The 26,851-nt window shown below is 41.1% G+C and overlaps 1 protein-coding gene across 1 annotated transcript in view; it reads left to right on the top strand.

Moving 5' to 3' along the window:
* scn4ab (sodium channel, voltage-gated, type IV, alpha, b) overlaps nt 1-26,851 on the top strand; it is a 47,662-nt gene that overhangs the window by 5,336 nt on the left and 15,475 nt on the right. Inside the window, 17 exon segments of the mRNA XM_051393637.1 lie at nt 13,003-13,186; nt 13,273-13,410; nt 13,579-13,697; nt 13,808-13,897; nt 16,814-16,942; nt 17,178-17,269; nt 17,471-17,737; nt 18,057-18,120; nt 18,205-18,346; nt 19,623-19,823; nt 20,286-20,391; nt 20,658-20,896; nt 23,553-23,624; nt 23,721-23,822; nt 23,922-24,278; nt 26,174-26,393; nt 26,600-26,850. Coding sequence (XP_051249597.1) covers nt 13,055-13,186; nt 13,273-13,410; nt 13,579-13,697; nt 13,808-13,897; nt 16,814-16,942; nt 17,178-17,269; nt 17,471-17,737; nt 18,057-18,120; nt 18,205-18,346; nt 19,623-19,823; nt 20,286-20,391; nt 20,658-20,896; nt 23,553-23,624; nt 23,721-23,822; nt 23,922-24,278; nt 26,174-26,393; nt 26,600-26,850 — 2,721 coding nt within the window. The 5' untranslated portion in view covers nt 13,003-13,054.

Raw genomic sequence — 26,851 nt, 5'->3', positions numbered from 1 at the left:
AGTACAGTCCATTTACATATGTATGTTCAATTCAATTTTATTTGTATTATCTCCGAACACTTTTTCACTTATCTCAGACTATAGGAACCACAAGTAGCCCTGCATTCAGGGAGTGCCGTGTTCTAGAGGGGTAATAGGGTATTATGAGCTCTTTAAGATATGAAGGGGCCTGACCAAGAAGAGCTTTGTAGGTGAGGAGGAGGATTTGAAATTATATTCTGAATTTTACAGGGAGCCAGTGCAGAGAAACTAATACATGAGAGATATGATGTCTTTTCCTAGTTCCTGTCAGTACTCGTGCTGCAGCGTTCTAAATTAATTGGAGCAACTAATGGACTTATTGGGGCACCCTGATAATACTACAATGAGTGGCAGTAATCCAGCCTAGAAGTAACAAATGCATGGATTAGTTTTTCTGCATCTGTCTGTGACAGGATGTGTCTAATTTTTAACGTAAATGACAAAAGGCAGTCCAAGAGGTTTGCTTTATGTGGGAATTGCAGGACAAATCCTGATCACAGATAACTCCAAGATTCGGGACAGTGGTTTTTACAGAAGAAGATTTTACAAGAACTTCAGTTTTTTCTGAGTTTAACATCAGAAAATTGCAGCTCATTCAGGTTTTTATGTCCTTAACATATGTTTGTAACTTAGATAACTGATTCATTTCATCAGGCTTGATCGATACATATAACTGGGTATTATCTGCATAACAATGAAAGTTAATGGAGTGATTCCTAATAACTTGCCGAAGGCTAGCATATACACTGATCAGCCATAACATTATGACCACCTAGGCCTAGGTACTCATAATGTTATGCAGCCCCCCACACCAACAGGCTGTGATGCACTGTATGTTCTGAAACATTTCTATGAGAACCAGCATTAACTTTATCAACAGTTTGAGCTACAATAGCTTGTCTGTTGGATCAGACCACATGGGCCAGCCTTCACTCCCCACGTACATCAGTCATGTCAACCCTGACCCTGTCACCAGTTCACCACTTTTCCTTCCTTGGACCACTTTATATCAGAATCAGATTTATTGCCAGGTAGGTTTTTACACATACAAGGAATTTATCTTGGTGCAATGGTGCTTAAAATATACAATCACACAAAAATATATAAATCACACAAAAATATACAAATCACACAAAAATCACACAAGAATAAAGTACTTGACTGTCCAGAAGACGGGAGTGCATTAATGTAATGTATATATACAGGGTGGGTATACAGTCAGGTCCATAAATATTGGGACATCGACATAATTCTAATATTTAAGGCTCTATACACCAACACAATGGATTTGAAATTAAACTAACAAGATGTGCTTTAACTGCAGACTTTCAGCTTTAATTTGACGGTATTTACATCCAAATCAGGTGAACGGTGTAGGAATTACAACAGTTTGTATATGTGCCTCCCACTTTTTAAGGGACCAACAGTAATGGACAATTGGCTGCTCAGCTGTTCCATGGCCAGGTGTGTGTTATTCCCTCATTATCCCATTTACAAGGAGCAGATAAAAGGTCTAGAGTTCATTTCAAGTGTGCTATTTGCATTTGGAATCTGTTGCTGTCAACTCTCAATATGAGATCCAAAGAGCTGTCACTATCAGTGAAGCAAGCCATCATTAGTCTGAAATATCAAAACAAACCCATCAGAGAGATAGCAAAAACATTAGGTGTGGCCAAAATCAACTGTTTGGAACATTCTTAAAAAGAAAGAACGCACCGGTGAGCTCAGCAACACCAAAAGACCCGGAAGACCACGGAAAACAACTGTGGTGGATGACCGAAGAATTCTTTCCCTGGTGAAGAAAACACCCTTCACAACAGTTGGTCAGATCAAGAACACTCTCCAGGAGGTAGGTGTATGTGTGTCAAAGTCAATAATCAAGAGAAGACTCCACCAGAGTGAATACAGAGGGTTCACCACAAGATGTAAACCACTGTTTGCCAAACAACATCTAAAAAAGCCTTCACAGTTCTGGAACAACATCCTATGGACAGATGAGACCAAGATCAACTTGTACCAGAGTGATGGGAAGAGAAGAGTATGGAGAAGGAAAGGAACTGCTCATGATCCAAAGCATACCACCTCATCAGTGAAGCATGGTGGTGGTAGTGTCATGGCGTGGGCATGTATGGCTGCCAATGGAACTGGTTCCCTTGTATTTATTGATGATGTGACTGCTGACAAAAGCAGCAGGATGAATTCAGAAGTGTTTCGGGCAATATTATCTGCTCATATTCAGCCAAATGCTTCAGATCTCATTGGACGGCACTTCACAGTGCAGATGGACAATGACCAGAAGCATACTGCGAAAGCAACCAAATAGTTTTTTAAGGCAAAGAAGTGGAATGTTATGCAATGGCCAAGTCAATCACCTGACTTGAATCCGATTGAGCATGCATTTCACTTTCTGGAGACAAAACTGAAGGGAAAATGCTCCAAGAACAAGCAGGAACTGAAGACAGTTGCAGTAGAGGCCTGGCAGAGCATCACCAGCCAGCACGCCTCAGGGACCTAGCGGCGTACAGGTCCTGGAAGGATGGCAGATTGCTGCCGATCACCTTCTCAGCGGATCGAATGATACGCTGCAGTCTGTCCTTGTCCTTGGCAGTGGCAGCAGTGTATCAGATGGTGATAGAAGAAGTGAGGATCAACTCGATGATGGCGGTGTAGAAGTGCACCATCATTGTCTTTGGCAGGTTGAACTTCCTCAGCTACAGTAGGAAGTACGTCCTCTGCTGGGCTTTCTTGGTGAGGGAGCTGATGTTCAGCTCCCACTTGAGGTCCTGGGTAATGTTGGTACCCAGGAAGGGGAAAGACTCCACAGAGTCAACTGGGGAGTCACACAGGATGATGGGGGTGGGTGGGGCTGGGTTCTTCCTGAAGTCCACAACCATCTCCACTGTTTTCAGAGTGTTTAGCTCCAGGTTGTTCTGGCTGCATCAGGTCACCAGATGGTCAATCTCCCATCCCTAGGCAGACTCACCTCCACCAGAGATGAGTCTGCCATGTGCTGTTTCCTGTCAGACAGGAAGTCTGTGATCCACCTGCAGGTGGAGTCAGGCACAGTGAGCTGGGAGAACTTATCCTGTAGCAGGGCTGGGATGATGGTGTTGAACGCAGAGCTGAAGTCCACAAACAGGATCCTGGCGTAGGTTCCTGGGGAGTCCAGATGCTGGAGGTTGAAGTGCAGGGCCATGTTTACTGCATCGTCTACAGACCTGTTGGCTCTGTAGGTGAACTGCAGGGGGTCCAGGAATGGGTCTGTTATGGCTTTCAGGTGGGAAAGCACAAGGCGCTCAAAAGACTTTATGACCACAAAGGTGAGGGCAGCAGGTCTGTAGTCATTGAGTCCTGTTGTTCTTGCTTTTTTGGGGACAGGGATGATGGTGGATGACTTGAAGCAGGCTGGCACATGACATGTCTCCAATGAGGTGTTGAAGATGTCCGTGAACACTGGAGACAGCTGGTCAGCACAGTGCTTCAGGGGGGATTGAGAGACAGACTCTGGTCTGGCTGCTTTGTGGGAGTTCTGCCTCTTAAAGAGCCTGTTGACATCCCTCTCTTGGAGGCAGAGAGTCGTCACTGTGGTGGAGGAGGAGGGATTCACAGAGGTGTGAAGTTGTGAAGTGCTGAGGCTCCTGCTGAGCTTGGGGGGAGGGACTGGTGAGGTGGGGCAGGTAAGGGGTGTCATGGGGGATGGTGTCAGGACTGTTCCTTTGTCTGTCGAAGTGACAGTAGAACTCATTCAGCTCGTTTGCCAGGCGCAAGTCGTTTATGGAGTGGGCGGTTTTAGGCTTGTAGTTGGTTATCTGTCTGAGCCCCTTCCAGACAGAACCAGAGTCACTGGCTGAGAACTGATGTTCTCAAAACTCAGGGTTAGGAGCAATTTATTTTTTTGAGTAATTTTTTCTGTTTTTCAGAGTAATTTTTTCCCCCCTGTTCTTCGGACTAATTTTTTTCTGAATTACTCCCGCGAGAACCTCCAACCTTCAAGTGACTCCCATGGACCTATGGTGACTCCTTCCTGCACATACATAATGTTAAAGAGTTCGGTCTAGACCTGCTCTATTTGAAAAGTGTCCTGAGATAACTTCTGTTATGAATTGGCGCTATACAAATAAAATTGAATTGAATTGAATTGAATTGAATACATGCCCCATCTTCAACTATCTACCGTATCCATGGAGCATGCCATATCTGTCCAGCTCATCCTGGAGAAACATTGCCATGTTTAGCAGATCTGAATGGGCTTTCCTTCTGAACAACCATAAAGTCCGCAGGTGCCTGCGTAGAGTCGACAAACTAATGATAATACCATCTATATGACTTAAAGACAGGACTATCTCCCTGTGTCTTAAACCCAGATCAAAGTAAAACTTGATTGAACTAAACAAGCTGGTCATGTTTGTTTCCATTAAATCAAGCTCTCAAAGGAATGAATATGTCTATTGTTTCAAATGCTCTCTAAACTCAGAAAACAAATTTGTCCGAAAAACAGAAAAAATTATTCAGAAAATCCTTAGTGCCAACTAAGGGTAAAACCTCTTTAAGCAGCCCAGTTGGGATAGGGTCTAACAGATAGGTTGATGGCTTCGATGTAGAAATCATTAAAGTTAATTGATGAAGATTGATAGCAATTCAATTCAATTCAATTTTATTTGTATATCGCCAATTCATAACAGAAGTTATCTCAGGACACTTTTCAAATAGAGTAGGTCCAACAGTACCACCATGAGCAAGCACTTGGCGACAAGGGCAAGGAAAAACTGCCTGTTAAAAGTTATTGACAAGATTATCAATTTCAGAGGGACTAAAGTTGTTATAGGATTCTGTTAAATTCAGACATGGCATTGAATTAAACACTTTAAGGAATCTCCTCTTTAAAGTTATTAAATAATGGTCAGAAAGGAAAGGATTATGTGGGAAGACTATTAAATGTTCAATATCAATGCCATATGATAGAACAAGGTCAGGAGTGTGATTAAAACAATGAGTTGGTTTATTCACACTCTGACAGAAGCCAATTGAGTCTATTAATGATATAAATGCGTTACTAAGACTGTCATTGTCAACATCCACATGAATATTAAAATCACCTACAATAATTACTTTATCTGATTTAAGGACTAAACTTGATAAAAACTCTGAGAATTCAGATATAAAATCAGAGTACGTGATCCAGGAGCACGGTACACTATGACAAATAGAACTGGCGGTAGTGTTTTCCAGTTTGGGTGAAAAAGACTAATAAATTATAATTTAGTTTGGGTTTAGGGTCCATTAAAACGCTTGAATCATATATGGCTGCTACTCCACCTCCTCGGCCTGTGCCTTGAGGAATGTGAGTATTAATATGACTGGGGGGTGGATTCATTAGGCCAACATACCCTCGTGGGACAACCAGGTCTCAGTAAGACAAAGTAAATCAATATCATAATCTGATATTAACTCATTCACCAAAAGAGCTTTAGAGGAGAGAGACCTGATATTTAGCAGTCCACATTTCATTCTCTTATTTTGTGCTACTGGGGAGTAAGTTTTAATTTTTATTAGGTTTTTATGTTTAACTCCTCTTGTTTTTATTTCTTTAAATAATTTAGGTGGTCAGGGGACAGACACAGTCTCTATGGAGTTTTGGGTGGGTGACCGTTCTAATGGAAGAGCAGAGAAGTGTGTAAGACAGCAGCTCTGCTTCCTGGTCCCAACTCTGGACTGTCAGGTTTTAGAGATAAACTTCGCCATATTTCTAGATAAGAGAGCCGCTCCATCCAAAGTGGGATGGATGCCGTCTCTCCTAATCAGACCAGGTTTTCCCCAAAAAGGCTTCCAGTTATCAATAAAGCCCACATCGTTTTCTGGACACCACCTCGACAGCCAGCGTTGGAATGACAACATGCGGGTATGTCATCACTGGTCACATTGGGCAGGGGTCCAGAGAAAACTACAGAGTCCGACATAGTTTTGGCATAGTTACACACCGACTCCACATTAATTTTGGTGACCTCCGATTGGCGTAAACGGGTGTCATTACCGCCGACGTGAATAACTATCTTACTATATTTACGTCTATATTTAGCCAGCAGTTTTAAATACGATTCAATGTCGCCCGCTCTGGCCCCAGGGATACATTTAACTATGGCCGTTGGCTTCGCTAACTTCACGTTTCTGACTATGGAGCTGCCAATAACCAGAGTTGGTTCCTCAGCGGGTGTGTCGCTGAGTGGGGAAAATGTATTAGAAACATGAATGGGTTGGTGGTGAACTGTGAGCTTCGGTCTTTTAGTCTTCCTTCGCTCAGTCACCCAGTCTCCCTGTCTTCCCGGCTGCTCGGGAACTACCAGAGGATCTACCGGAGGACGGCTAACCGAAGCTACCTTCGGTCGGACCACACCGGCTACTGGGGGCTGGCTAACTATAGCGGCTAAAGATATCTCTGTGGTGTGGTGCCGTTCCTCTAACTCACTAAGCCTCGCCTCCAGCGCAGTAAATAAACTACACTTAATACAGGTACCATTATCATTAAAGGAGGCAGAGGAATAGCTAAACATCTGACACACTGAGCAGGACAGAGGAGAGGGAGAGGAAGAAGCCATAGCTAACTGCTAATGCTAATGAAGCTAGAGTGTATGAAAAACTTTGAAAATAGTGAAAAGTCGCTAAAAGAAGGAGTAATTCCAAGTGTTTAGGTAGAACTAGTCTACGTTTAAATGTTAAGCAGGAAAATAACCGCTGTAACAAGTAAAACTAATTTAGATTTAACGTTCACTGACAGAGCTACAGCACCAAACAGTGTACACAGAGCAGGAAGTAAACTGGAAATGAGTCAGTACAGTTACCGTAGCACGTCACCAGCTCGCTCACTACAGGCCTCTCTCTCTCTGTGTGTGTGTGTGTGTGTGTCTGTCTGTGTGCTGTATTTAGCTGCCTGTAGCCTAATATTTGTGGGAACCAGCAGAGTCACTGAGCTGACAGATGATCTTAGAGAGACACAGAGAGAGAGACACAGACAGACAGGTGACCTCTATCAGATCTCAGTTCATAAATTTAATAAACTGACATCAGTAAAATTCCGTTCACCACCTTATTTTATACAAACACTACAGACCTGTGAACCTGCTGTGATCCGTTTACGTTGTCATCACCAGAAACTGAAGTGGCTTCAGAGGATGTATCATTTCTGCCTCCTCACATCTTTTCTTTCCTAATGAAATCTTTCTGACATTCAGGAGGAGGAGCTGTTGTCTATCTGTAATCTGAAAGTTCCTCAAGACACAGTGTCGAAGTGTCCTTGAGCAATGCACTGACCTCTAACCACTCCTCTGCCATCATTGTATGAATGTGTGTGAATGGGTGAATGTAAAGCCCAGTAGCAGTGGTCGGTAGTCCATAAGAGAGCTTTGTAAATGTAGTCCATTTACCATTTCCCTTTATCTCTCCTCACTTATGGAGCTCAAGGAGTGGAGGTCAGCGGTTGATCAGAGGGAGGTGAGGAGGGGCTGAAAGAAAATCATGTAGAAACACAGTGAGGAATGAAGTGTGTGTGTGTTAGAGTGTGTGTGTGCTACAGTGTGTGTGTATTACAGTGTGTCAGTGTGTTGGAATGAGCTGGGTCATCGTAGTGTCCGTAACTTTACACCAGAGGGTCAAAGAGATGACTTGAAACAGCTGCTGCTGCCATGGCAACGCAAGGGTGGGGTCAACCCTGGCAACGCTTAAGACACCACACTGTACGTGTGTTTATGTGTGTGTGCATGTGTGTGTTTATTTCTTTCTTTCTTTGTGCAGCTCAATGTCTGACTGAACCAGTTTAAATTATTAAATTAAATTGAATTCAATTTTATTTGTATAGCGCCAATTCATAACAGAAGTTATCTCAGGACACTTTTCAAATAGAGCAGGTCTAGACCGATATGTTGTTTTTGTTTTTTCTGATGTGGTTTATTAGAGTTAAAATCTGCGAGTTGATGGATTTGTTAATAACACTACTTATAATAATAATTATAATAATAATAACAACAGGAAAAACAAAATTTTCCCACAAATTGTTTGAATGTTCCCCACATATGATCACATGTCGGAAAGATGCTACCACATGTTGCAACACAATCACATAGGTTTCACATGGGAATTTAACTGTGCTTCACATGTTACACCACAGAAATATTTCACATGCAAAATTACTTGTATATGTGTGTCACATGAATTTCACATGTTTATGTACATGTGACATTCTTAATAATAATAAAAATAAGAAGAAACAATAAAATGTATCTTTGGGGCACTCCAAAGGAATAGAGACCCAAATGAGCCAAAGACCTGAGGCAGAGTCTGAAACCAATGTGACTTTAAACTCTCTGACACGCATTATCTCTCAGAAACACACACATACACCAAACTACCAGTGCCAGCAATAATCATGCCCACAAATATTAAACTGAACAGAAGCAATGATCTCGGCTCCTTCTGCTGCATCTTGAAGTGTTCTTGAGCAAGATACTGAACCCCAAATTGCTCCTTATACTGTGTCATCAGTCTGTGAATGTGTGTGAATAAGTGAATGTGACATGTATCTAAATTACAAACATGTCTTAAGGACATAAAATCCTGGATGACCTGCAATTTTCTGATGTTAAACTCAGAAAAAACCGAAATTCTTGTTCTTGGCCCCAAAAACCTTAGAGACTCATTGTCTAAAGATATAGTCACTCTAGATGGCATTAACTTGGCCTCTAGCACCACTGTCAGGAATCTTGGAGTTATCTTTGATCAGGATTTGTCATTTAACTCCCACATAAAGCAGACCTCTAGGACTGCCTTCTTTCATTTACGTAATATTAGAAAAATTAGACACATACTATCACAGACAGATGCAGAAAAACTAATCCATGCATTTGTTACTTCAAGGCTGGATTACTGCAACTCTTTATTATCAGGTTGCCCCAATAAGTCCATTAAAACGCTCCAATTAATTCAGAACGCTGCAGCACGAGTACTGACAGGAACTAGAAAAAGAGATCACATCTCTCCTGTACTAGCTACTCTGCATTGGCTCCCTATAAAATGTAGAATTGAATTTAAAATACTCCTCCTCACCTATAAAGCTCTTCATGGTCAGGCCCCTTCATATCTTAAAGAGCTCATAGTACCCTATTACCCCACTAGAACACTACGTTCTCTGAATGCTGGGCTACTTGTGGTTCCTATAGTCTCTAAAAAGTAGAACAGGAGCCAGAGCCTTCAGTTACCAAGCTCCTCTCCTGTGGAACCAGCTTCCAGTTGTGGTTCGGGAGGCAGACACCCTCACCACTTTCAAGAGTAGGCTTAAGACATTCCTCTTTGATAAAGCTTATAGTTAGGGCTGGATCAGGTGAGTCCTGAACCATCCCTTAGTTATGCTGCTATAGGCCTAGACTATCGGGGGATTTCCCATGGTGCACTGAGCTACTCTCTTCCTCTCTCTTTCTGCACTCATTCATGTCCCTTTAATGCATGTTACTAACTCCACTTCTTCCCCGGAGTTCTTGTGCTTTCTCGTCTCGCAGGTTCTCATGGATCCTGGTGGAGCCTCCTGCCATGGTCCTGCTTGACTGCCATTGCCAATACTGTTGTTGCTGTGCACCTGTCTGTCTCTCTCTCTCTCTCTCTCTCTCTCTCTCTCTCTCTCACCCCAACTGGTCGAGACAGACGACCACCCACCTAGAGCCGGAGGATCTGTCCTAGGTTTCTGCCTTTTAACAGGCAGTTTTTCCTTGCCCTTGTCGCCAAGTGCTTGCTCATGGTGGTACTGTTGGGTCTCTGTAATTAATGTTAAAGAGTTCGGTCTAGACCTGCTCTATTTGAAAAGTGTCCTGAGATAACTTCTGTTATGAATTGGCGCTATACAAATAAAATTGAATTGAATTGAATTGAAATGTAGTATTAAATTGCTTTGAGTAGTCAGAAGACTAGAAAGAAACTTTACAAGTACAGTCCAATTACCATTTGCCATTTGCTATTCCTTAAAGCAGCATTATTAGGAATCACTCCATTAACTTTCATTGTTATGCAGATGATACCCAGATACCCTATTGATCAAGCCTGATGAAATTAATCAATTAGATAAATTACAAGTATGTTTTAAATACATAAAAACCTGGATGAGCTGCAATTTTCTGATGTTAAACTGAAGTTCTTGTACTTGAAACTTATTATGTAAAGATATTGTTACTCTAGAAGGTATTAGCCTGCCATCCAGCACCCCTGTCAGGAATCTAAAATTGATCTAAAATTGAATTGAATTCCCTTGTGCGTCCGTCCTTGTGTCTGTAGATATATGGGCACAATGAAACGAGAGAAGTTAAATGAGCTTGACTCCGTCCCGAGCCCGGTCTATTTAAAAAAGGCTCTGAACCAGCCCATTCCAACGAGCTTGAAGACCTCTACTAAGGAGAGGAGAGAAACATGGTCACCAATAGAAATGTTCTGTTTGATAAACGATTTTAAGGCCAAACCCACACTGGAGTCTATTTAACAGTAAAAAAATTTCAAATATATTGATAAAATCTAAACAAAATCCTGAATCGGCAGTCATGAAGACACCATATTGTAATAAGTCCCAGTGCTGAGTCTAAAATATAGAGTGCTCTGAAAAACTTTCAACAGGGCGGCTGTGGCTCAGAGGCAGAGCTGGTCGTTCCTTAATCGCAAGGTTGTGGGTTCGATCCCTGGCTCCTGGTGCCACATGTCAAAGTATCCTTGAGCAAGATACTGAACCCTGAATGTGTATGATGTTTCTGTTGTGTGTGAAAGGGTGAATGTGGCACGTAGTGTAAAAGCACTTTGAGTGGTTGGAAGACTAGACAGGCGCTATACAAGTACAGGACCATTTACCAACTCAATGCAACAGCAGGTCATCTGGCATCTGGTCTAACTAGTCACATGTACAAGAAAGCACATTCCTGCTAGATTACTGTGTATTTCTGTGTGTGTATGAGGAGTTTGCATTCAGAAATGAACGGAAATCAGACAAAAGTTCATTTTTATCAAACAACACAATTCTTTGTATCATTTCATGTTTTTATCCAAGCTGTGTGTGTGTGTGTGTGTGTGTGTGTGTGTGTGTGTGTGTATGTATGAGGAGTTTGCCATTCAGAAATGAACGGAAATCAGACAAAAGTTCATTTTTATCAAACAATACAATTCTTTGTATCATTTCATGTTTTTTTCCCAAGCTCTGTGTGTGTGTGTGTGTGTGTGTGTGTGTGTGTGTGTGTGTGTGTGTGTGTGTGTATGTATGAGGAGTTTGCTATTCAGAAATGAACGGAAAACAGACAAAAGTTCATTTTTATCAAACAATACAATTCTTTGTATCATTTCATGTTTTTTTTCCAAGCTCTGTGTGTGTGTGTGTGTGTGTGTGTGTGTGTGTGTTGAACAGATGAATGTTGGCAGTGAAATAAAGAGTTTATTATTTGGAGAGAAATCAGACAAAAGTTCTCATTTAAATGATGATGAGTATTGGAATGCTGGCAGATAAATAAAGAAGTCTGTAGATGAGAACAGAAAGAAATCACAAGTGCGAGTAACAGAAAGTAAAGACAGACAGATTGAAAAGACAAAGACAAGTGACAGACAAACAGGTATCAAGGACAGGTGAGACAGGTGGGAACACATAGAGAACAGAGGGCTGCAGCCATGACAAGCAGAAAAATGAATTTTTTTGAGTTTTGGAGAAACAACAAAGGAAGTGGAGCTTTGCAGAGGAGAGCCAACCAGCTAAGACTTTTTCCTTCACAGCTGTAAGTCTGATTCTACACTTTAATTATAGAAACAGATTGTAACTGCTTTAAACCAGACTTATATATAATGTTATTTAAATAGCAGGCTCCAGACTGATCTAACTATTAAGTTTCTAATATGGAAAACTGTAATTCAGTAAGTCAGTCTTCACTTTGATGGATATAAGAATCAAAACTTGGTCCACTGAAGTTTCTTTTTACTTTAATGTAAAAGTTTATTTCAACACAAATTTTATGTCAGAGAAGTTCTTGATCAGCTTGCATACAGAGTAAAAAAACAACAAAAAAAGTAATGAGTAATATTCTGGCAGCTGGGGTACCAACATAAAGATTTAATTTTGCATAACATTTTGTGTAATTGTTTTTCTTTTTAATGATAAAGATATTTACATTGTAAAAACAATGAAATTACCTATAAATACAGACATACTCTGCTATAATACAAATAATCAGGCTTACATTTACTGAAGAGTACTGTTAGGATTAGATTTCTCTTATTTAAATCAGAATTTTCAAAGTTATAGAACTGTAATAAAAGTCATTATCTGTGAAGTTAGGGTAATTATTGCTGTTTACACTGATGAAAACTGTATTTGGACAGTTTACCAATGCTTATACGATGATAAACAACATTTTAATATTTAATGTTTCTGTTGTGAAAACTTCCATAATTATACAAGATATCTGTCAGTTACCAAACACATTCATGTAAAATTACACAACAAATTAAACAAATTAAATCTTTTTTTTATTATTGTTAATTGTCACTAATTTTACATAATTTTCAGCAACAGTATTAACTTGCTTGTATGAATGCTAAATGTGAATGCAATGCACAAATATTCTTATGATACAGATTCAAACATTTCTTCATAAATCAGTAAGTAAATTACATTTTAGTTTTTTTATGTGGAGGTTGGCTCATCACAAATGTCTTTATATTGGCTGCCGGGACAGTAGGTTCACTGTTACAGTACGAGTGTTGAGAAATGTGTGGTCGGAAGACTAGAAAGGTGCTATACAAGTACAGTCCACGTACCATTTTAAAGAAACTGAACTATTAGCAGCAGTGAAAAGATGTTTGCTTGACCCCAGAAGAAGAAGAGAAGAAAGACTTTTAGCTTGTTTTAATTTCTATAATGTGACAGACCTGATGGTCCTGTTATCTTGAATGAAGTCTGACATTTTAAATAACCCCCCCCAGGAGGCACCTATTAGGTGACGGTGGAATTCGGGCGGCCCTGCATGATGCGAGGATGGCGCCTCTGCTGCCCCCTGTTGGTTCAGAGGTCTTCAGACGCTTCACACCAGCGTCGCTGGAGGAGATCCAACGACGACATGAAGTCGAGGAGAAGGAGCAACAAAGGAGGAAGGAGAAGAACATTGAGGTATATTGATGAGCTATCAGCTGTCCATAACAAGTAATCAATACATTAAGAACAAGTCTCTGATTGGCTATCTCTCTGATTAACAGATAGCGGAGGAAAATCTTCCTAAACCAGCTAGTGACCTAGAGGCTGGGAAACCCCTCCCATTCATCTACGGAGACCCGCCCCCTAAGCTTCTCAACACCCCACTGGAGGAGCTGGATCCCTTCTACCAATCACAAAAGGTTTCTCTCTTTGATAAGATCTCTTGTGCCTGTGGTCTGAAGACAGATCAATATCTCTAGAAATGATCAATAATATCATATCTATAATCATACAGTTAATAAATGCATGCACAGTGATGATTGTACTGTTTCAGACAACCAGTCGCTCTCTCTCTGACCTGTCTGCAGACATTCATTGTGCTTGGTAAAGGAAACATCATCTACAGGTTTAACGCTGAGCCATCCTGTAACCTGCTGAGTCCATTCAACCCACTGAGGACTGTCGCCATCAAGATCCTCATTCATTCATATCCTTTATGATGTCACACAGTTGATTGATCAGTGAGCAGAAACTTTAATTGGCAGGCTATTGATCATTAATCAGCTGATGATGTCTTTTGTTCCTTAAAACCAAAACTTTATTCAGTTTGTTCATCATGGTGACGATTCTGACCAACTGTGCTTTTATGACGATGAGTGATCCTCCAGCATGGAGCAAGACTGTGGAGTGAGTCCACACACACAAGCAACACACTATACATTTTACTAATACACACAACTGGACTGGGGTCTCAGTCTGGATTAAAGTAAATTGTTTTGTTTGTGGTCTGGTAGCTGATGGCCCACAGGACCTTGTGAGACAGGACACAGACTGGTCAAACATCTGTAATAGCCTAGTGCACACGTTGAAGGACCTGAGCCTCCTTAGGAAGAACAGCCTGCTCTGTCCTTTCCTGTAGAGAGTTTTAGTGTGGTCTGTCCAGTCCATTGTATTGTTTCACTGCACCCCCAGGAACTTGTAGGTATTCACCATTTCTACCCTCTCCCCCCTTATACCAACTGGGGAGGGGGGCCTCTTGTTGCTGAACTCCATGACTAACTTTAGTATTTATGGAGGATTCATCGTTAACGTGTACAAACTGAGAACAATCTGATAAATAGGTCTTAAACCAGCTTCACTAACAAAGACCACGCCAACAGCTGTATGGAATAAGAAAGATTTATTACACTTTATGAACGAATGTGGAATACTGTGGGAGGAAAAATGGTTAAGGGATAGAGGGGATGAGAGGATGAAGGGATGAAGGGGTAAGGGTTGAGGGATGAGGGGGTATAGGAACGACCGACCGTTATAAAACTTAATTTAGTGTGGTTCCTTTAATGCCAATAAGATGCTCAAGTCTCTGTAATAGAATATGATTGTCACAATTCTGAGGCTGAACCCAAAAGCAAACTCAGACTGGTTGTAGTGAACACAAAGTGTTTATTTCTTTGGTAAAATGAAGGGTGAATCTGGAGGCTGACTGAATTCTGGGGTTTGAGTCCAGGGGTGAAGGTGGTAGATGAAAACTGGTGGGGAAAGCTGGCGGACAGGCAAATCTGGTGGCAGAGGAAACCGTTATAAGAATTTGGCAAGTAGGCTGGCAATCAAAAAACTATTCTGGCTAACTGGTTCAAAAGACCTGAAGCGAGGCACACAACATACTGTGTGTGGTGCAACGATACCAGCAGGGACTGGATGTCAGCCAGGCTTCTTATAGTGGTGGGAGTGGTGCAGTCTTAAATAATAATATAATAATAATAATAATACATTTTACATTATAATAATAATAATACATAATACATTTTATGAAAGCACTTTTCATAAAAGAATCTCAAAGTACTACAGAAACCAAGAAAAAAAAAAAAAAAAAAACACTAAGGGCAATAACACATTAAAATCAGCAACCAATAATAATACAAGTGATAAAATACATTAAGAAAAACAACTAAAAGAGGAGTTGAAGTGCATAGTGAAATTAGAAAAATCTAAGGACAACTTAAGAACGCCTGCCTGAACAAAAAAGTTTTAAGCCCTTTTTTAAGTGTCCACAGACTCGCAGATGTTCAGGGAGGGAGTTCCAGATGTGAGGGGCAGTGGAGCAGAAGGCTCGGTCTCCCATGGTGCGGAGTCTTGAGCGTGGCTAATTGAGGAGGTTTGTGCTTTGGGACCGGAGGTTACGGGTGGATGAGTGAGGGGTAAGGAGGTCTTTGAGGTATTGGGGGCGTTGCTGTAGATGCAAAGGTGGGTTATGAGGGCGATTTTGTATTGGATTGTTGAGGTTATGGGGAGCCAGTGGAGGTTCTGAAGAATAGGGGTGATGTGGTCGTATTTGCGGGTTTTCATCGGAGTTCGGGCAGCACAGTTCTGAATGAATTGAAGTTTCTGAAGGTGTTTATTGGGTATACCGACGAGCAGGCTGTTACAGTAATCAAGCCTGGAGGAGATTAAAGCTTGGACGAGATTTTCTGCGTCAGAGAAAGTGAGGAAGGGGCAGAGTTTTGAAATGTTCCTGATATGGAAACAGCAGGTTTTGTACAGATGTTTGATGTGGTTTACAAAGGTCAGTTGTGGGCCCAGCTTCACACCAAGGTTGGTAACTGTGGTTGAGAGGGGGGTGTCTTGACCGGAAAAGAAGATGGTGGTTATGGGTGATGACTGGACCCGATGAGGGGTGCCAATTTGTATGGCTTCAGTTTTAGAGCTGTTCAGCTGGAGGAAGTTGTGACACATCCAAGCCCTAATATCCTCCAGGCAGTTGGAGAGGGCTAGAGATGATGGTGAAGAGGGAGCAGATGATGATGAGGGAGCAGATGATGATGAAGGGACCGGGGTAGAGCATAGGTTGGGGTTGGTTTGCAGGTATAACTGAGTGTCATCAGCATAACAGTGAAAAGAGATGTCTTGATTGAAGGCAGGTGTGCTGGATGTGGATGGGAGGGGGCAAGGGGGGAAGAGAACAAGCAGCTGGATGTGGATGGGAGGGGGCAAGGGGGGAAGGGAACAAGCAGACAGACAAAACAAGCACACCTCGCTCACACCAAGAGGTAGAAAACAAAACCACACAATCACACAGCGGGAGTCATGACAATGATGGTCAGTGGTGTCAAACAGAGACAAGTCCATTATCTCAAGCAATTAAAAGGTCGTTAGTAACGTTCACCAGTGCTCTCTCTGTGCTGTGATTTACTCCACCAGTTTTTGTCCAAAATTGTCTTAAAATTTAAAGAGAAATACATTGTATCAATCATGTTTACCCAAGTTTTCAGGTAACGTTTTTCACAGTTTTTCACAGCTGTAAGATGAGGACAGTACACAGACATAAAGGGGAGACAGATAACCCTCTGGTAGCTGCAGTGCCAAATGCAAGATGCAGACAAAGAGTGTCAACAGCCTGCAAAAAACCTCCAGTGGAGAGAAATAAGGGAGTAAAAAAGAGAGATGGAGAAAGAGACAAAGCCACAGCAGCAAGACACCTCCTTTATCAGCAGGTCAAACTCTACTGACAGGACTTTATAGTAAACACTGGATCAGTCCAGGTGATCTTAAGTGAAAATATTGACATCTTTTACATTTTGAGTATATTTTTCTTTTGCTGAACAGATACGTCTTTACATTCATCTACACATTTGAAGCAACCACCAAAGTTATGTCCAGAGGATTCTGTGTTGGAGAGTTCACCTTCCTCAAAGACCCCTGGAACTGGCTGGACTTTATGGTCATCAGCATGGCGTAAGACTCAATAATATACCTATTGTAACAAAATTACATTTTGAATCATGGCATTTCTACTTTATTATCTCTAATCATTGTAAAATCCAATGTTCTGCTTTAAGTCATCAACAATTTAACCTTTAAATATTCAGACAGAAACTGTGAAAACATCTTAGATTTAGACTTTTTATATCTGTGATGATGATAATGATGGTGATGGTGATGGTGATGGCGGTCTGTCTCTGTGTTTTAGGTACCTGACAGAGTTTGTAGATTTGGGAAATGTTTCTGTGTTGAGGACATTTAGAGTTCTTCGTGCTCTGAAGACCATTACAGTCATCCCTGGTCAGTATGTGTGATTCATTTTAAGGTGGATTTAACCCCTGAAATGGCATAATGCCATCCAGCAGTCCAATCCTCAAACATATCTGTGCTCTGTAAAGACTCTCAATTAATTTTAGAAACTGTCTGCTTCTATGTGGATGACTCCATATTTATTATATGATTGGTCAGTGAGTCTTTATCCCCGCCCCCCATTCCCCCTAGGTCTGAAGACGATTGTTGGAGCTCTTATCCAATCAGTGAAGAAGCTGGCTGATGTCATGATCCTGACGGTGTTCTGCCTCAGTGTCTTCGCTCTGATCGGTCTGCAGCTCTTCATGGGAAACCTGCGGCAAAAATGTGTCTTAATGCCACCTCTGTTGCTTAGCAACCACACGTCTGATATAGACCGTGATTACCATGGCAATGACATGCACGCCAACAATACAGGAAGCAGTGACTTTGATTTCTACGAATACATCAACAACCCAGGTGTGATGAAGATGGTAATGGTTGTTTGACAGCCTCATGGTAGTTTATATATACTGTTTCTATGTACGATATAATATATATATATATATATATTATATCGTACTTTTAAACTACAAGTGAAAAAGTTTTGTATTTTAAATTGTGAAAAATCTAGTGGAACACTTTGTTTCTGTTTCTTAACACTACAAAACTGATGATACACATCACTGACAACCCTACCAAGGTAGAAACAGTATTGATACTACGGCAACACATCATGGACCTCCAAATATTAAAATTAGGGATTCTATAATTCTGACTCTGTCTGTCTGTCTGATAGAGAACTACTACTACCTACCTGGTCAGCTTGATGCTCTGCTGTGTGGAAACAGCTCTGATGCTGGGTATGTTCTCTAATAAATTCATTATCATAATACTGACAATGTCATCAAGAATACTGATGATGATGATGATGATGATGTGTTCAGGGTCTGTCCAGAGGGTTACCTCTGTCTGAAGGCTGGGAGAAACCCAAACTACGGCTACACCAGCTACGACTCATTTGGTTGGGCGTTCCTCTCTCTGTTCAGATTGATGACCCAGGACTTTTGGGAAAACCTTTTCCACCTGGTCAGTATCTTACTGTCCCCACTACAGGACTGGTTCTTACTGGTGTTTCAGCAGGTTTAATGTTCATCAGTTAAAAATAAGCAAGTAGTACACCCTTCAGTTTTGCTAGCTTCTAGCTGTAAAAAATGCACCTGCAAAGAACAGTGACTTTAGGGGACGTGACCTCAACCGCAACCACAGTGATTGACAGACTGATCACAGCCGTAGGAACAGTGAGCTGGTAGTCTGAGCTAACAGATCTAACAGAACTAACCAGCCATGAGAAGCTGCTGTCAGACTCTCAGTGTCTGCACTGGAAACACTGGAGCTTTTACAGTGACTAGAAGCACATTCACACTATTTGTGAAAGTGTGCTACCTGTTTGTAGCTAAACTAGAGGCTGTGTTGTAGATAAACTAGTGGCTGTGTTGTAGATAAGCTAGCGCCTGTGTTGTAGATAACCATTTGAAATGGTTTTACAGACACTCACTCAAAGTGGAGGCTGGGGGAGGTGGGCTGCTCTCCTCTGATTAGAGGGCGTTAACTCAGTTTTTATAGAAATGTCTGACGTAAAGTCGTCCCAAACTGTCCACTCTGATTCTGAACCTAGTGAGTCTCAAGATTGATTTAAAACAGTAGAGGGCATATTGACGTTTTAATAATGTGAATATTAACAGCAGCTTGATCACAGAACAGTCAGATTTCAGTTTAACCCTTTATCGGGCGAGGAACCATATATAGTCACTTCATTATGACGGTTTTAATTACACTTCTATGGCATATTTTGGTGGAGTTTTTTTATGGGTGATATACTAATATACACTTCAATGTTACGGCTTTCTTTCACAAATAATTCAAAGTGGGCTTAATCTTGATTTGCTTATGGCTTATTTATTACATATTTTCATAGTATATTGATGTGGCATATTTCTTTTGCAGCAGCTGTCTGCTCAGTCCTTCTATGGGAAGAGGAGGCCTGCTGTGCCACAGATTGTTGTTGTGCCAGCCCACGTAGATATCACTGACTGATTTTCAGACTAAAACTGACTTTTTCAAAAAAATCAAAACAGAAAAGATGTCTTCTTATATCCACCAATAACACTCCAGGGTTGAAATTTTAAATTTCCAAGTATTTCAATGAGTGCCCTATAAAGGATTAAAGTTCAACAAACATGTATAAGTGTGGAGGACCTCTTTGCTCTTGTTGTTCTTTAAGTACATGAATACATCAGCTTTTCACTTTGATTCATTCATGTTGTCAAAAAAGTCAGTCTGCGTCTCACCTTTCTGTCTGCAGACACTGCGAGCAGCAGGTAAAACCTACATGATCTTCTTTGTGGTCGTCATCTTTCTTGGCTCGTTCTACCTCATTAATCTCATCCTGGCTGTGGTTGCCATGGCGTATGCCGAGCAGAATGAGGCCACCATCGCTGAGGCAAAACAGAAGGAGGAGGAGTATGCTCAGATTCTGGAGGCGCTGAAGAGGAGGGAGGAGGAGGTTCGTTTTGACACAGCAAACATTCTTTTCTTTTTTTAAGGGAGTAGTAGGATGCCGTTATCTATTAATAAATTAAATTGTTATTTTTAAAGTTTAGATTATTAGATCTAAACTTTGAAGAGCTGAACACAAACTACATTTACAGAGCTTTCACTGTCTGATAAACAGCTGCAGATCAAAGCAAATGCAATGGCCAAGTGACAAGGAGAAGAAAACACAGATTTTCTCAAAAGAGTCCTATTAGAGTGTATGATTGTTGAAAAAAACATAATAAAGACAGAATTGTGAAAAAACTAAATTGCTAAAAAATGTATCCAAATCACTTGTTTTACATAAACTTCATACAATATGTCCCTTCATCAGGGCTTATTGGTTTACGCAATGATAGAAGGTTACCTTAAGCAAAATGGTTGGGAATCACTGACCTAAACACACATAGCTGAACTCTTGTTGTTATTATAGCAGGTGGCATGCAGAGCGCTCTCAGACAAACAGAATTCAGCACAACAGGAGAAGAATTCATCCACAGAAATAAAAAGCAACGAGCAAGAACACACTACCATGGAAGGTATACACACTCACTCACACTCACACACACACACACACACACACACACACACAGACAGGATTAAGATCTTATAAACATGATATGTATCCCACCACACACTTTCTCATAGCCAATAAAAACACTGTTAGTATTATCAATACATTAATACAGATATACAGATGCAACCACTGACCAGAGAGCAGCAGAGGTTAACATTACAACCCCCCAGCTCCCCTCCCCCCAAGTGACTGAGACGATCTTTCAGTGAAAACCAGCGTGTGTTTCAGACTTTGAGGGCGACCAGAGACCATGTCCTCCATGTTGGTACCCCTTCACTGATATCTTCCTGAAGTGGAACTGTTGTGGCTGTTGGCGGTGGCTCAAACAATGTCTCTACACCATTGTCATGGACCCATTCGTTGATCTCGGGATCACCATCTGCATCGTCCTCAACACTGTCTTTATGGCCATGGAGCATTATCCAATGACAGAGGAGTTTGCGGAACTTCTAAGCATCGGAAATCTGGTGAGTAAAGCATTTCTATTAAAAAATTAGAACCAGTCCACCACATCAGTTATCAATAAAACAAGCTCTCCTCGAGGTGATCTACCTGGAGTGGTCATCAGCTCACATTAATAGTTCCAAGCCACAAACGTTGCAGATGTGGAAAAAAGCTGCAGAGGATGTTAAAACATAATTGTCATGACCTTTGAGGTTCATCTGTGTTACGCTGTATGTTTGTCATCCTGTACATCACATTGTCTTATTTGATTGTTTTGATTCTGATTCTGTAAAGAGGTTTGACTGTGTTTCCCGTGGGGAGGGGTAGGAGGTGAGGAAGGGGGGAGGGATGTGGGGGTGTTCTGTGTGTTCAGTGGGGAGGGGGAGGAGGGGAGGAAGGGGGGAGTGATGGGGGTTCTGTGTGTTCTGGGGGGAGGGATGGGTAGCGGTGTTGTGTGTATTCAATGTTTGTGTTTAGTTCCTGTGTTATTAATGTTTAAAATCAATAAAAAGTTGTACAAATGTATTTATGTTAGTTAAAATAAAAAATTATAAATAACCTCTGTAATCATCCTCAGGTAAAGAAGGGAACGTGCAATTATGTGATTAATTAGATTATCTGCTACATAAACACCACAGTGTGATCACTAAATATTACATTAATATTATACTCCTTTAAATACTCCAGTAAGTTAAGACATTTCTAAAATTACATTCTTTGCTTATTGCTGTTAAATTATTTGGAAAAGTAATCAGTTACTCAGGTAAGACCATGTGGTCTTTTATGTAGAAAGAAGAAAATATTAATATAATGCCTTACTGTGCTGGTCTGTTCTACCATCAGCCTCATGAAAAGGTATTGGTTTAATACTGATGACCTAAACAATATTAGAAGTATCCATCTGTCCCTTCTGAGACAATCCGATACGTATCCAGATACATGGGCTACAATATGATACAGGGACATTTTCAAGTGGAACATTGTGATATGATGGAATACGGTCTAGACCTCCTCTGAAAAGGTGTCCTGAGATAACTTTTGTTATGAATTGACAAATACAACTGAACTAAATTGAATTGATGTGATCTAGTACAGTTCTCAACATTTGTTTAATGTAGATGTTTATTTTCCATTTTAAATGGAAATAAGCCAATTCTATAGAAGTGACATTGCTTACCTTCAAATAATAGGGGTGTAAAGATTTACTGATACGAGGCAGAAACCAATTTTAACGTTATAGATGCGTGTGTTGTCCCCTGGATGCATCTGTTCACTGAAGCTTTGCTGCTAACAGCCTCTCCACTATATATTCAATTCAGGTCAATTTTATTTGTATAGCACCATCAATAACAATAGTTATCTCAGGACACTTTTTAAATAGAGCAGGTCTAGACCGTACTCCTCATAACATTATTTACAGACCCAACAGTTCCCACCATGAGCAAGCACTTTGCGATGGAGGCAGGATAACTAAGGGATGGTTCAGGACTCACCTGAGCCTGCACTTACTATAAGACTCCCAAACCCAAACTGGAAGCTAAGATCTAACAATACAAATACAGAGACAAGTCCATTGTCTGATGCAATTCGTTGTTATTTACTTTAACCAGTGCTGTCTCTGTGCTGTGATGAACTCTAAGGATTGTGGGGATACACAGCTCGATATAGCTGTGACTGTGGTATACCAGAGTGCTAGCCTCCTGTGTTTTCATATTTTAACATTTTTAAAGGGGCAATAGAGCCACGTGTTGTCCGCAGTGAGTCTGCAGCGCTATTGACAAAATAAAAAATTTAGGAGGGACTAAAGTTATTATAGGAGTCCTCTGTTATATTCAGACCTGGCATTGAATTAAACACTGATGGAATCTCCTCCTTAAATTCAGCTCCAGCACTGTCAGATAGACATCTGCTGTAGGAAGTTTTGCCTAATGGTGTATAATCTATAATATGAATTCAAAAGTTAATAATAATCCGATATTATTTCATTCACTAGAACAGCTTTAGAGGACAGAGACCTGATGCTTAATAGTCCACATTTCATCCTTTTTTTGTGCTACTGTGGAGTTAAAGATCTTGAAAGATCAAAGGTCAATGCCAGGACCTGTCACAATACGACTGGGTGCTATTCGATTTGATTCCATACAGTTCCATACGATTCAAATTACATTTTTTACCTTTAAATACACATATTTTATTTTATTATGTTCTTGCTTGTGCTAGCTGTGTTAGTATCGACAGACTCCTCATCCCCTGCATAGGTGTCACCATGCCGTTGCACCAGGTGAGTGTTAAGATCTGTCGTGCTAACGTTGTCCAAAAGTTTTTACAGATAGACAGACTCCAACTTTTTTTCTTTTCATAGGATCCAAATGTGTTCCAGACATTAGATTTTAGATGTGATGGTGCACTGTAAGTCCTGTTGGTCAACAGGTTCATAGTACATTAACAATGTAGTTTTATAGCCTTGGTAAATCATTACACCCCCAAACAATATGTATTATATATATATGCCATAAATAATAAAGTCAAATTCTGTCGGATTCACCTTGAAATCAATTAAATGAGATGGTAGAAAAAGTACCACTTTTGTCCAAAAGGGCTGCCAGAATCAAAGATCTTTGTTCCTTCTGCTCATCCCTGATCCTTGACCCATGACCTTTGATTTCTGACCCCTTTCAGGTCTTCACAGGGATCTTCACAGCTGAAATGGTCCTCAAACTTCTGGCCATGGACCCATACTTCTACTTCCAGGTCAGACGTCCTGTTTCTTTGTTACCAGCTCAGTGATGATGGTTGACAGCTGTTGCCATGGTGACACATGTCTGTGTTCTGTCGCCATGGTTACAGGTGGGTTGGAACATCTTTGACAGCATCATTGTCACCATGAGTCTGGTGGAGCTGGGATTGGCTGACGTTCAGGGCTTGTCTGTGCTGCGTTCATTCCGATTGGTTAGTGCAACGACATCATCAACGTTACTGTTTCCTGTCTGCCTGTCTCCTCACCTGTCTGTCTACCTGTCTCCTCACCTGTCTGACTACCTGTCTCAGATGCGGGTGTTTAAGCTGGCCAAGTCATGGCCGACCCTCAACATGTTGATAAAGATCATTGGGAACTCTGTGGGTGCCCTGGGGAACCTGACTCTTGTCTTGGCGATCATCGTCTTTATCTTTGCCGTGGTCGGGATGCAGCTCTTTGGGAAAAGCTACAAAGACTGCGTCTGTCGCATCTCGGGGGACTGCGAGCTTCCTCGCTGGCACATGAACGACTTCTTCCATGCCTTCCTCATCATCTTCAGGGTCCTGTGTGGGGAGTGGATCGAGACCATGTGGGACTGCATGGAGGTTGCAGGTCAGACCATGTGTCTGATCGTCTTCATGATGGTGCTTGTCATTGGAAACCTGGTGGTGAGTCCCTGATCTGGTTTCAATATTTTCACTGAACTAAGAATCCAGGTGGGGGCCAGTGTTTGGGGCTCTGGTTTGAATGAGGCTGAACAAATCTTTTCTAAATCAATCAGGGAACAGGTGTTTTCTTGTCCTTTACAGTCCTAAATCTCTACCTGGTTTCGTTACCTGAATCTGTTCCTGGTCTTAATTTCACTTCAATTCGATTCAATTCAATTCAATTCAATTCAATTTTATTTGTGTAGCGCTAATTCATAACAGAACTTTTCTCAGGACACTTTTCAAACAGAGCAGGTCTAGACTGAACCCCTTATAACATTTACACAACAGTACCACCATGAGCAAGCACTTGGCGACAGGGGCAAGGAAAAACTGCCTTTTAAGAGGCAGAAACCTAGGACAGACCCTTCGGCTCTAGGTGGGTGGTCGTCTGCCTTGACCAGTTGGGGTGAAAGAGAGAGAGAGAGACAGAGAGAGACAGACAGACAGACAGACAGGTGCACAGCAACAACAGTAGCAACAACTACATTAATAGTAGTGACTGATGATGAACATGAAGATGATGACGACGACAACAGGAATGGTGGGGGACAATGAGCAGTGACAATAGTAACAATAGTAACTGTAGTAATAATAATATTAATAATATTAACAATAATAACAATAATATCAGTGATATTAGCAATGGCAGTCAAGCAGGACCATGGCAGGAGGCACCACCAGGATCCATGAGAACCTGCAAGACGAGAGAGCACAAGAACTCCGGGGAAGAAGTGAAGTTAGTAACATGCATTAATGGGACATGAATGAGTGCAGAAAGAGAGAGAGAGGAAGAGAGGAGCTCAGTGCACCATGGGAAATCCCCCGATAGTCTAGGCCTATAGCAGCATAACTAAGGGATGGTTCAGGACTCACCTGATCCAGCCCTAACTATAAGCTTTATCAAAGAGGAACGTCTTAAGCCTACTCTTAAATGTAGAGATGGTGTCTGCCTCCCGAACCACAACTGGAAGCTGGTTCCACAGGAGAGGAGCTTGGTAACTGAAGGCTCTGGCTCCTGTTCTACTTTTAGAGACTATAGGAACCACAAGTAGCCCAGCATTCAGAGAACGTAGTGTTCTAGAGGGGTAATAGGGAACTATGAGCTCTTTAAGATATGAAGGGGCCTGACCATAAAGAGCTTTATAGGTGAGGAGGAGGATTTTAAATTCTATTCTAAATGTTACAGGGAGCCAGTGCAGAGAAGCTACTACAGGAGAGATGTGATCTCTTTTTCTAGTTCCTGTCAGTACTCGTGCTGCATCGTTTTGAATTAATTGGAGCGTTTTAATGGACTTATTGGGGCAACCTGATATAAAGAGTTGAAGTAATCCAGCCTTGAAGTAACAAATGCATGGATTAGTTTTTCTGCATCTGTCTGTGATAGGATGTGACTAATTTTTGTTATATTACATAAATGAAAGAAGGTAGTCCAAGAGGTCTGCTTTATGTGGGAATTAAATGACATGTCCTGATGGAATCTCCTCCTTAAATTTAGCTACAGCACTGTCAGATAGACATTTGCTGTAGAAAGTTTTGCCTAGTGGCTTATAATCTGATAATAGAAATTCAAAAGTTATTAAACTATGGTCAGATGGAAAAGGATTATGTGGGAAGACTATTAAATGTTCAATATCAATGCCATATGATAGAACAAGGTCAAGAGTGTGATTAAAACAATGAGCTGGTTTATTTACACTCTGACAGAAGCCAATGATTCAATTAATGATATAAATGCGTTACTAAGGCGGTCATTTTCAACATCCACATGAATATTAAAATCACCTACAAAAATTACTTTATCTGATTTAAGGACTAAACTTAATAAAAAAAATCTGTTCCTGGTCTTGTTTCAGGTCCTAAATCTGTTCCTGGCCCTGTTACTGAGCTCATTCAGCGGTGATAATCTTGCAGCTCCAGAAGATGAAGGAGAAAACAACTTGCAGATCGCCATAAACCGGATCAATAGGGCTGTGGCCTGGACAAAGACCTGGATTCTGGAACATATCTGGGCTTTAATAGGAAAGAAGGACCACATTAATCCAGACCACACCAGTAGGACCAGACCTTTAACTGGTGGGCTGTGTTTTTTTTCTTGTGATTTTTTTATTCAGTGTATAGATTTCTTATGATGGGTAATGTCTTTATGAACTTTTATGGCTGAATTTATGAGCATTTGTATTTATTTATGTGAATTTGTATTTATTGATGAGCATTTCCATTTATGTGTTTATGAGCATTTCCATTTATCCATGTGTTTTTGTATGTATTTTCATTGGTAGCAGTCGACAGTGAAGAAGATAACAGGATGACAAAGGAGTTTTTGGCTTTGAACTTAGTGACCTCAGACCAGTCGATGTCAGAGGTTAAGTCCCTTGGCTGTAACCATGACAACGTGACCAGCAACTACCACAACATTGCCTCCCTCAGGGTCCCCATCGCAGAGGCAGAGTCTGACTTTGAGACGCCTGACAATGATGATGACGATGATGACGAAAAGGAGGAAGAGGAAGAGGAAGAAGAGCTCTCCCAGG

Source organism: Dicentrarchus labrax, unplaced genomic scaffold (assembly GCF_905237075.1).
Source record: "Dicentrarchus labrax unplaced genomic scaffold, dlabrax2021, whole genome shotgun sequence".
Taxonomy (NCBI): domain Eukaryota; kingdom Metazoa; phylum Chordata; class Actinopteri; family Moronidae; genus Dicentrarchus; species Dicentrarchus labrax.
Note: the sequence above shows the minus strand (reverse complement) of the source record. Positions and strands in the feature narration are given on the sequence as shown.